Consider the following 12,419-nt stretch of genomic DNA (forward strand, 5'->3'; position numbering starts at 1 on the left):
AAATTTATTTCTTAAAATTCCAAAATAATTTATTTTGTATCAAATCCATGCAATATCATTTTAAGGAAAAGTACACTTAAAATAATATAAAATAATATATACTTAGTCCAAAATACCCTACATGATCTATTACGAACAAAAAATATATTATAAGAAAATTTGCTATACTCTATTTTGACTCCATAGACAGTTGATTCAAAATAATAGAAACTTTATACATTAATATATAATTTACGATAAATCATATATAAATCTTACCAAAAACCGTCTACATCTAAAACTTTCGACTCTAGCTTTCTTATATATATTTTCAATTTTCAGCTAATCTTTTAGACTTTTAATAAAGCTTTCTTGTCAAACAAACTATATACATAATTTGCTAATTGTATTTCTTTCTGTTTCTAAAATACAACAAATTACGTTGGCACTTTCAGAAAGGAAAAGACATTAAAAACATTTCCAATTAGTAGTATACATTATCATTTAAAGTGCAATTGTTACAAAAAAATAACACTAGATTCATTGGACCGATACCTTGTCCCATCATCTAATAATACAACGTCTATCTAGAAGTAAAAACTTCTACAATGTATAGTTTAATAAAGAAAAGGAAGATGGATTATATATCCAACTAACATTCAATGCTTAAATTTAGATCTCATCTCAGTTCAATGACAATGAACATACAGATGCCTTTAATTCTAGTTTAATATATGTTAAATATAGTACTAACAATCATGTCATGTAACATGATGAACCCCAATATACTCAATTTGATTTTACATGTATTTTTAATATCTCAATATCCCAATCCTTTATTAATTATAATACTATTTCAATACCAACCAAAATTAAGAAAAACAAGATCGATCATTAAAACAACACAAAACATATAGTTAATATCATCAATATATACCCCAACATTATTTACTTCATTCTCTTAAACCCTCCTCTAAACTTTCCGTAATTGCTTTCCAAACTTTCTAGGTTTCCCCTTCAACTATATCATCAATTTGTTATAAACATTACATTATCAATATTTTTAGTTGAGTAAAAGATTTTCACAAATAAGTTTTGAGATGAAATTCATTGTGCATATCGGTAATATAACTTTAGAGGTAATAAAGGACATATAGTATAACTAGATTTGTGAAATGACACTCAAAACAATTTATTCACCTATATTAATTATTTGCTATCAATATTATATTATCATTATTCATGGCTAAGTAAAAGTTTTTTACAAATGAGTTTCGAGATTCAATTCATTATGCACTTCAATAACATAATTTTAGATGTATTAAAATAGGTCTTGCATAATTAGATTTGTGAAGTGATATTAAAAACAATTCATTCAACTATATTAAATACCTGTTACATTATCAATATTCACAACTAAGTAAAAGGTTTTCACACATGAGTTTTGACATGAAATTCATTGTGCACTTAAATAACAAAACTTTATAGGTATAAACGTCTTATATAATTAGAATAGTGAAATAAAGTTTTAAAAGTTTTTTTTAATAAAAAAATCTTAATTATTTAATGTTTTGTTCAAATTAACGAAAATGTTTCTTTTTTATATTTGAACAACAAATGACAGATTATGTGATTTTTTCAAAATAATGAAACTTTTATGTTCAAATTTTTTTAAGGACTTTATTGAAACTTTTACCAAAAATTTGGGATTTTTCTATAAATTTCCCAAATAACTTATTACAAACAAAAAAAATTGGAAAACCCAAAAATAACTTTTCCATTTTAATTAAATCTAGTTAATCACTTTGTAAATATCCGTTGATATATTATAGAAACATTTGCTAGAAGCCCTCTCTATTTTGATTCCATACACACTTGATCCAAATTCCAAATTAAAAGATAATCTTTATACACTGATATATGTACGTATTCTACGCGAAGCCATGTATAAATCTTACACAAAAATATCTGATACTTTCGGCTCTAGCTTTCGTATATATATCTTCAATTTTCACTTTTCAGCTAATCTTTTAGCCTTTAATAAAACACATCGGACCGAAACGTCGTCCTATCTTGTCAAATAATATATTGGAGTACGAAAACAATAAAACATCTCTAATAAATAGTTTAATAAAAAAATTAAATAAAATAACTTATTTAACTAACATTCAATAAGTTAAACCCTATTATTACGATGCCATATTACAGTCCAATGACCATTACTCTTAGAAAAGTTATTTAATTATTAAATTTGTCAGTAAATTAGATTTTATAAATATATCATTTGATAAACTAAATCAAAATTAAATAATAATTTATCAATCAATTTAATTCATTACCAATTGCCTAAATTTTAGTTTAATAGATGTTAGATACAATACAAACAGGAAAGTCATTGACATATAAAATACTATACAAACATTACGATTTTAGATTTACTTATAATATCTCAATATCTCAATCCTTTATTATAATAATATTTCAATACCCAACCAAAATAAAGAAAAACCAAGATCCAAACTATTAGTCAAACAAACCAAAAACATAAGAGTTAACATCATATCATGATATCAATATATACACCAAAACTATTTACTTCCATTTCTTAAATCCTCCTCCAAACTTTCCCTTATGCTTTCCAAACTTTCCATGTTTCCCCTTCCCATGCTTTCCATGCTTAAACTTCCCACCACCATGCTTCCCATGTTTCCCCCCACTAAAATGTCCCATGCCCATGCCTCCCATCATGCCATGTGATGATGATGTATGGCCTCCATGGCCATGAGATGATGTTAGGTGGTGGGCCCCATATGCTGCAGCAGCTGCTGCTGCTCCTCCGGCCAGCATACCCATTCCAGGCTTATGCCCTAAACATATAAAAATGATAATCAAGTAGCGAAAAAAAAAGTAAATAAAAAATATGAATTGTTGTTGACTATGTCGACTTACCTCCTGAGCTATGTGGAGCAGATTGACCAGGGTAGCCAGCAGGCGGATAGCCTTGGGGTGGGTAACCCTGTTGTGGAGGATATCCACCGCCAGAGGGAGGATATCCTTGGGGTGGATATCCTCCTTGAGGAGGATATCCGCCGCCAGATGGCGGATATCCTCCTTGTGGAGGGTATCCTCCACCGTGTTGCTGAGGAGGATACCCTCCATGCTGCTGAGGAGGATAACCACCACCACCACCATGATTGTTGAATGCAGCTCCAGCTGCATATCCAGCTAGATTAGACATCAACCCTTTGTCCTGATTGTTTTGATGTTCATCTCCTCCACTCATCTTGTTTTAAATTTAGTATTGCTTTCTTTATAATACCTGCAACCATTCATGTTATTTTCAATTTAGCACCAATTGAATGTTACAAGCTATATGCTTAAAAATGGGAAGCTAGGGAGCATGGGATTTGACTTTTGAGTGATTAGATATGTGGATAATAGGCACAAAGAAAATTCACATAATTGACTGTGGTGGGCCCCACAAAGTGTTTTTTGTTTTGAATAGCTATTATGTTTGTTCAATTGCCATCAAGTGGTTAACTTACCCTTTGCCCATTAAAATTGACTATTCATAATCTGGTGAACAATATGATAAGAAGTTCGTTTACCAAATTTAGGTAGGAAACTAAGACATGGACTTATTTTGATAACTCCAGGAAGAAATATGGCAAAACAGATGATATATCCTTTTTCACGCATCACAATTCACATGATCTAACCCTAATTTACTTCAAATTCCATAAACAAATCATAAGTATTGCAGAATCTAATCAAGTTGCCTAAATAATAGCATGATTCATGACGAAGTTAATACAGATACACGTGATTTCCTAGTCAATTTCAAATTTCCGATTAAATTTTTTAAATAGATGTCTAAAATAAAAAAATTGGGGATCTAACTACCTAAGACATTTCGAATCGCAGGTAGTTGAGTGCCATCCTAACATAAACTTATCATAAAACATAAAACATATAAAATATACACAATCCATGATTCGGAATCGAAGATATGCATTATGCACAAAATCGTGCAGAAGAGTAGAGTGATCACGCAATCATAATCGAGTCATATGTTAACAATAGTTAACGCATTCAATCATCAATTTACATAGAATTTTAATCTCTGATTCGCAGCAGAGAGATTTAGATAGAAAGAGAAAGGGATTTGAAAGAGCTAACCGGATGCTTTGATTTGAGATTTGCAGGTTTGAAGTTGAAATGGATCAACGAAGAGGTCTGAAGTAGCGTGGGGATATCAGAATACCAGATAAGGATGCGAGGGGTGACATATATAGACGACGTGCAGTCGACACGTTGTGCAAGGACGCGTTTACTTGGATACGCCCACGCGCTCCTTCTGATGTATTCGCTTGAACGTGTATATGTTTATGGACTTTTGCGAATAATATTGATTTTTAAATAAAGTTACTTTTATTTAAATTAGGATTTTGTCTGCCTAGGTCATACATCGGTTTTATAAGTTATCTTTGACTTTGATGATTCAGTCGATAAAAGTTAGATAATATAGGCAGATAAAAATAAAAGATCGGTATCACTTATAAATTACAATATAGTTGAATGAAAAAGTATTATACGTGATAAAATTAGATAATATAGGTAGATAAAAATAAAAGATCGGTATCACTTATAAATTATAATATAGTTGAATGAAAAAGTATTATACACGATAAAATTTATACGTAAGAAATACATAAACAAGTAAGTTTTTTAAGTTTATTTTAGGATGGCTTCAGGGCCGGTCCAAATAAATATTGGGCTGAGACAAAAAAAATCCCTCATAAAACCAAAAATAGAATATATTAATGATTCAAAAGGAATACCACTTACAAAAATCCATTACAAATCATAAATATAGCCACAATATTTACAAAAAAACACCAAATTTAAAGGAAAATACTTAAAGCATTTTAGATGCAAAATCAATGATAAACTACTAAGATCAATTCCACATATATTTTCATGTATATAATATAACCATTGAATTTTTCTTGTAATACCAGTGACCTTAGATAATTCTTCAAAAACTTTAGCTTTGAAAAACTTTTAGTTGCAGATACAACAATAATACAAATGCTTAATAAGAAGTTAGACACAATAAAAATATTTGGGTAGCAACCCACAACATTAACAAAGTCCAAAAATATGAATCAAATTGAAACAAACATCATAATATCTGGAACATAAAATTTGTGATTACACAACTACATAAAAATTGATAACCTAAATTTTTTATTAACATCTTATCTTACTAAGTCAGAAATCCGATAGTTTGAAGCTTTGAATGAATCAAATTAAAACATTGTAACATCCCGATTTCCAGGAAAGAAATTCTAGGGATTTTATGCACTTTAGAAAGCCTACTCGACGATTTGGGAGGCCCCAACTCGTCGTGTAGAAACTAAGAAGGTTGTGTCAATTATAAGACCTACTCGACGAGTTGAAGGCTGAACATGAAAACCCTAATTTTTAGGGTTTGCACCCTATTTAAAGGACTTTAAGTCCCATCACCGGCCTCCCTCATCATTCCCTTGTCCAGAGAAACCCTAAATCGTGCTAATCTTCCATTTTGATAGTGTGTGAGCCTAAGGAGTGTGTGTTTGGTGCATTTCATGAAGAAGCTTGAAGTGGTTGGTATATAGCTGAAGGAAGGGGCTATAGATCTGGCATCTATTCTGTTTTGGCAACCATCTTAAGGTATAAAGTTGATACCTTGACCTTTTATTGCTTAGATCTCCTCTTATGGAAGTATATTGTCATTTTGGTGCATGTTGGGGGTCATTTTCGAATATGAGCTGGCCTTGAGGCTATAGCTTCAGACCTGGACATCTCATGGCCCCTTGGACTTAAAGTTGCCAAATTTATCAAGTCTTGGCCCTTCTTCATGATTCTAAGTCCTTAATAAGCCCCTTTTGAGTGTTTTAGCTTCTTAGTGTTGTGCATGAACGTAAAGTTAGCAATTTTATGTGGATTATCAGCTCGGGGGCTCTAGATCTACACCCTTGAGCTTTAAGGGGAAGGAAAAGGGGATTAAATATGTTAAGACAGGAAAACTCGACGAGTTGTCCTGACAACTCGATGAGTTGGATCGGGTGAAATGTCCCAAAAATCATGACTAAAATTTTCGTTTGTAAAACATTACTTAAACCTCGATTGTCAATCCGTACATAAATCATAACATAAAATCAGAGTGTTAATTCAAAACATATTCTTATTATCAGAGTAAAACATCCCAGGCTGGCTAGTTATGGTGTGTGCACTGCAATCTTCCCGAGCTCCTCCTTTGAAAACTGAGTACCTGAAACCAAAACTGAAAACTGTAAGCACGAAGCTTAGTGAGCTCCCCCAATCTACCACATACCATACAATAACATATAAAACACATACTGGGCCTTGCCCACTGCATCGGACCAAAGTCCGGATTAACTGGGGCCTTGGCCCCTGCATCGGACCGAAGTCCGGCTAACTGTATCGGGCCGAAGCCCGGACTAACTGGGGCCTTACCCCCTGCATTGGACCAAAGTTCGGAAACTGCATCGACCGAAGCCCGGACTAATTGGGGCCTTGCCCCCTGCATCGGACCGAAGTTCGGCTAACTGCATCGGGCCGAAGCCCGGACTAACTGGGGCCTTGCCCCCTGCATCGGACCGAAGTCCGGAAACTGCATCGAACCGGAGTCCGGACTAACTGAACATAACATAGCATAAACATATCAACTAGCATGAACACATATACTGCATACTGCATCAGACCGAAGTCTGGAACACATAACACAAAAACATGCTTGAATCACAAAGACATCAAGCACACTGAACTACTGCATCGGACCGAAGTCCGAAAACTACTGCTAACTAGACGGGTTGGCATTGTAGCCGTAGACCCGTTCCTGCTGGAAGGAAACTCACCTGCACTGCTGAACTTTGTTGATAACCCTCTGGCTGCTGCCCGACAACTCTCTGAACCGCTACTCCTCTAGCTCCCTGAGCTACTAATATCAATATAACACTTAGTTCCAAACTAAGTAAACTATGGTCAAAGTCAAAGTCCTGGTCAAAGTCAACCTTCCAGTTGACTCGACTCGCCGAGTCAACCCATAGACTCGCTGAGTTCTTAAACTCAGAAATTCTTCAAAATATGACTCAACTCGCCAAGTCACCCCAAGACTCGTTGAGTTCAACGATCTCTGAGTCCCATCCTATCCAACTCACTGAGTCACCACTCAACTCACTGATCTGTGCCTTAACCAGGAACAGTTAAGGTTCTGCGACCAGACTCGCCGAGTCCAAGAACAGACTCGTCGAGTCCAAGGCAATCTTCAATAGACTCGCCGAGTTGTTCTTCCAACTCGCCTAGTCCAAGCTCATCATCATATGACTTGCCAAGTCACCCATGCGACTCGCCGAGTTACTACGCGACTCAAAGTCTGATCCTTAGCCCGACTCGCCGAGTCATCTCCCAGACTCGCCGAGTCCATTCGTGTATTCCCATAATCTCGAGTCATAGAGCTACTCCTTTGCTCCAAACAATAGATCTGGGTTTCTAGAGTCCATTAGCAACATAAAGTTGCTACCTTTACGTTCTTCTTGTCCCAAAATACCAAAAACCAAGCTAGAAAGGAACTTAACTCATGGGGAATGGCTTTTGCATAGCAACTAACAGGGCTTTCTGCATCTTTGATCCAGATAGAGCTCAGATCTGGAGTTTCAACTCCAGATCTAACTTGTGCACCAAGTTCTCATCACATAATCTTCAAAGAAACCCTAAAACTCCATGAAAGATGGATCTAGAAAGGAAAAAGCCAAGGATAACGATTCATTACCTCCAAAACATCCTCCTACTGAAGAGAAATCCGAATCTCCACGAATCTCCTTGATCCAAGATTCTTGATCTTCAAGATCTCTTCACAAAACACTTAACAATGCTCCAATTTGCTTCCAATGGCTCTCACTCACGATTCTAGGGCTTCTGGATCTCAAAGGGGGCTAAGGGAGCTGAGGGGAGGACATTAAGTCCTTTAAATAGGGTGCAACCCTGAAGATTAGGGTTTTTCTCATTCCAACACCAACTCGTCGAGTCCATCTTCCGACTCGGCGAGTTGGTCTCTTAATTCGCGACCCGAAACCTGCTCCGACTCGACAAGTAAGTATACCTACTTATCGAGTCTCTTCTTCAATTTACACTTTTATCCCTTAACTCAAACTTCTAAAATTTGGGATGTTACAACTCTCCCCCACTTAAATTGGGCTTCGTCCTCGAAGCCTACTGCAATATACGCTTCCAAACTAACCACTTGTACTGCAAACTTTGAATTCCTGAATAACTCAGGTCCTTCCAGACCCTACCACTGCGCCCCTTTTTAAAATAACTTCTTCTTGCGTGGCATCCTTGCCAAAACTCTATGCCGACCACCGGCCTCAATGTCAACACATAACACACAAGTATCACCCGATGGTATTGTCCCCTTCCTGACAAGAACACACTTTCGTGACTTGTGAAAGTTATCTACCACAATAATTCATTGGGTCCTCTCCCAATGCCAAACTATCCTCCCTTTCCATATATGACGATAACCCGAGCAACCTGCAAGGTTGGAACTCATTTCGTCCTCTTCTTGAATTCGCTCCTTTCATACTAACTACCCCAGGTTCCACTAGAACCACAGAATTCACGGATCCACTTATCCCTATGATTCACTTATACTTGGCCATAACTCAGATAATCGTGCTATGAGTGACTTGCCACTCCACAAGCTATCCATGAAAATCCAAAATACCATTACCGCTAGAGACCCAAGACTGTCTGAAAATACTGAACTGCTTGAAAACACTCAACTGCCTGGAACACTGACTGTTTGAAACACTGAACTGCCTGAAACAATGGCTGCCTGAACACTGAACTGCCTGAAACACCGACTGCCTGAACACTAAACTGCCTGAAACACTGACTCCCTGAACACTGAATTGCCTGAAACACTGGCTGCCTGAACACTGAACTGCCTGAAACACCATGCTGCTACTTGGCCGCTTTCTAACATCTCTCGAGACCTTCCTGGTCTCAATTCATTCGTCAACCATCTGAAATATCGGGTTCCAACCCGACTGCGGAGCCAAAGGGCTCCCTATTTTAATTGCCTCACACGACCTCCGAACAAAACCTTCCCTGGAACTAGTTGCCACTAGTTATCATGTCACTGAGGCTCTAACAACCTCCTGGTCCAACCGATTAGGTCCGAGCGTCGCATCCTGATGTTACCAACCCGAGACTAAACATGATTGCTACATGACCAATTGTAGCCTTATATAACAAATAACCTGAAGCAATCCATTGCTTCCTCGATCTCAAAACTGCAGTGGCATTCCTACAGTCTTATCACTGGCTCAACTAGATCTAATCCATCCAGATAATTCCGACATCCACCTCGTGGATTTCCACATCCTTACAGCTACACCCGAACTGGAGGCTAATGTTCCTTCCGCGTTCTATCAACGCGCTCATGCTGTCTACCAGCCAAGTGTATCCCATGGCTATTCCCGCAGTCTCACATCACTCTAACACTATCTGGCTGCTAGTGAACGCTACGGCTACACTCGCAGACTTACAACACTCTAACACTATCTGGCTGCTAGTGAACGCTACGGCTACACCTGCAGACTTACAACACTCTGACACTATCTGGCTGCTAGTGAATGCTACGGCTACACCTGCAGACTTACAACACTCTAACACTATCTAGCTGTTAGTGAATGTTGCGGCTACCCCCGTAGACTTACAACACTCTAACACTATCTGGCTGCTAGTGAACGCTACGGCTACATCCGCAGACTTACAACATTCTGACACTATCTCATTCGTTGGTTGCTGATCCGAACACATCCGACGACGAGTATACATACGACCTATCATTCAGACTGAACCCATGTCCTGACTGGAATCCCCAACCTGATTCCTAAGTCTTGCTGGCAAACATTACAGGAATGCGATCTCCTTACTGACAAGTTTTTTCAAACTTCCAACTCACACTATCCTCAAACCACATCGCTGCCTAGGCTGTCTTCCTTTCTGATAAGGATGCGAAATTTATCCCAGTTTCAAAACTGCTCCTACTTCTGAATCCTTGCATGGTTCTCCCCCACTCTGATTCAACTAACGTCTTACAACACACAATGTTGGAAGGATTCTTAATCCTTCTTACCATTCTATGCGCAATCTGCTGAAAACCACGCTTACCAATGCTAGTGTGTCAATACTAACCAGTCCAAAAGTTCACACCAGTTCCAAGAATCCGAATACATCTCCGGAGAATACCTGCTAGACCCAGGAAGCTCTGAATCTTAATTGGAGACCTCGGAAACTCCCTCTGCATTGCAACCTCTAACTTAGTCGGGACGACTAGAATATCCTTTTGATTGACAAGGTACCAAAGAAATTGCACCTTGCACAACCAGAAGTCACATTTAGAGTACCTTGCAAAAGTATCTCCCTCCTCAAAGTCTCTAGCACCTCCCCCAGGTGCTCCTCGTGCTGGAATATAACCGATCTATACCCGAACGACACCGTCCCAAAGGTAGTGAGATACTACCGAGTCTCACTCATACTTGCTATAGTTACTGCATCCGTAGTAACCTGCTCTATAGGGAACGACCTCCGACTATCATTCCAAATCCAAGATATGCAGATGGCATATGACTCACTCGCAAGTAGGTAATATAATATTCCAATGTATGCACTTACTAAATCGGTGCAGAACATAGCAACAACACCATGAATAATAATTGACAGGAAGGTAGAAGATACGTACCTCCAACATCCCGTGCTGCTTGAATCCTCGCTGAAATCAACTGGAATGCTCTGCTCCGAGCCGTGGGTGCCCTTGCCCGACCCTGGCGTCTGCTGGCAATTCCCGAAGTCACAGGGGCAGGAGCTGCCACCAGCCCTACTGAACACAAACTCGGACAATGGGCCTTTTTGTGGCCCCTACAACTGCAATGGAAACATATAGGGTCAAGTCCTTGGTCGATGGTAGCAGTACAATCTCTGCTAAAATGTGTAACATCCCAAAAATCACGACTAAAAATTTCGTTTTAATTTAATAATAAAACCATAGTCACCGAACATCGTATATAAATCATAAACCGTGTATCTCAAAATATCATAACAATTGTCAAAAATCAAATCAAAACACTTTCTTATTATTAGAGTAAAACATCCCAAGTTGTCTAATCAATGGTGTGTGCCATGCAATCACCCCGAGCTCTTCCCTCCGCTATAGGAAGTACCTGAAACCAAAACTGAAAACCGTAAGCACGAAGCTTAGTGAGTTCCCCAACCTACCACATACCCTGCATAATCACATATTGCAGATACTGGGCCACACCCGCTACTTTGGGCCTCGACCACTACCTCGGGCCTCGCCCGCTACAACGGCCCCGCCTGGCTTCGAGCCCCGCTCGGATACATATATGTTTCTCTTAGGCCCTGCCTGACTCTGGGCCCCGCCAGCTAACAACATAATACAAAATAACATATAACACATAACTGAACCTACCCTACTGTAATCCTGTTTTAAGGCCTCGCCTGTCTTGGGCCCCGCCCCTATCCTGCTACTAGTGAGTCATGGAACCCTGTCCAAGCTCTTGCTGTAAGTGAGATACGCCCCCCGCCCACACTCACTTCATTCCTATCTCGGGCCTCGCCCCTGCTCTGCTGCTAATGAGATATGGAACACCATCCATACTCTGCTATTGGTGAGATACGGGACCTCGCCCACACTCACCTCCTTACTAGGCTCATACATGCATCACACAGACAACAAGTATACTCTATCATGCAAACCATTCCTTGGGCACCCGCCCGACGTCGGACCTTGGTCCTGAATATCATACTAACAAACAGTGCCTAGGGCTAACCCCCGGGCCTTCATACTCACAACTACCTGGGCCGACATTGTGGCCGTAGACCCATTCACACAAAGGGAAAACTCACCTGCACTACTGAATTTTGCTGATAACCCTCTGTCTGCTGTCCAACAATTCTCTGAATCGCTACTCCACTAGCTCCCCGAGCTACCAATATCAATATATATATATATATATATATATATATATATTTATCACTTAGTTCCAAACTGAACTCTAGAAGCCAAACTAAGTCAACTCTGGTCAAAGTCAAAGTCCTGGTCAAAGTCAATCTTCCTGACTAACTCTACTCGCCGAGTCAACCCGTTGACTCGTCGATTCCATATACTCAGAACTCTCATAATGCGGCCCAACTTGCCGAGTCACCCCAAGACTCGTCGAGTTCAACGATCTCTGAGTCCCATCTTGTCCAACTCACTGAGTCACCACTCAACTCACCGATCTAAGCCTTAACCAGAAAAGGTTGAGGTTCTGTGATCCAACTCGTCGAGTCCAAGAACAGACTCG

At 38.8% G+C, this 12,419-nt stretch overlaps 1 protein-coding gene across 1 annotated transcript; it reads right to left on the reverse strand.

Moving 5' to 3' along the window:
• Positions 1-2,413: 2,413 nt before the first annotated feature.
• On the reverse strand, positions 2,414-4,314 carry LOC145097823 (glycine-rich protein A3-like). The gene is made up of 3 exons (XM_079035477.1): positions 4,159-4,314; positions 2,929-3,298; positions 2,414-2,846 (listed from the first exon to the last, which is right to left on the reverse strand). The coding sequence occupies exons 2-3, from the start codon at positions 3,260-3,262 to the stop codon at positions 2,572-2,574; spliced, it is 609 nt and encodes a 202-aa protein (XP_078891603.1). The 5' UTR covers positions 3,263-3,298; positions 4,159-4,314; the 3' UTR covers positions 2,414-2,571.
• Positions 4,315-12,419: the final 8,105 nt, after the last annotated feature.

The sequence above is a fragment of the Lactuca serriola genome, chromosome 1, assembly GCF_051521515.1.
Source record: "Lactuca serriola cultivar US96UC23 chromosome 1, Lser_US96UC23_V15, whole genome shotgun sequence".
Classification (NCBI taxonomy): Eukaryota; Viridiplantae; Streptophyta; class Magnoliopsida; order Asterales; family Asteraceae; genus Lactuca; species Lactuca serriola.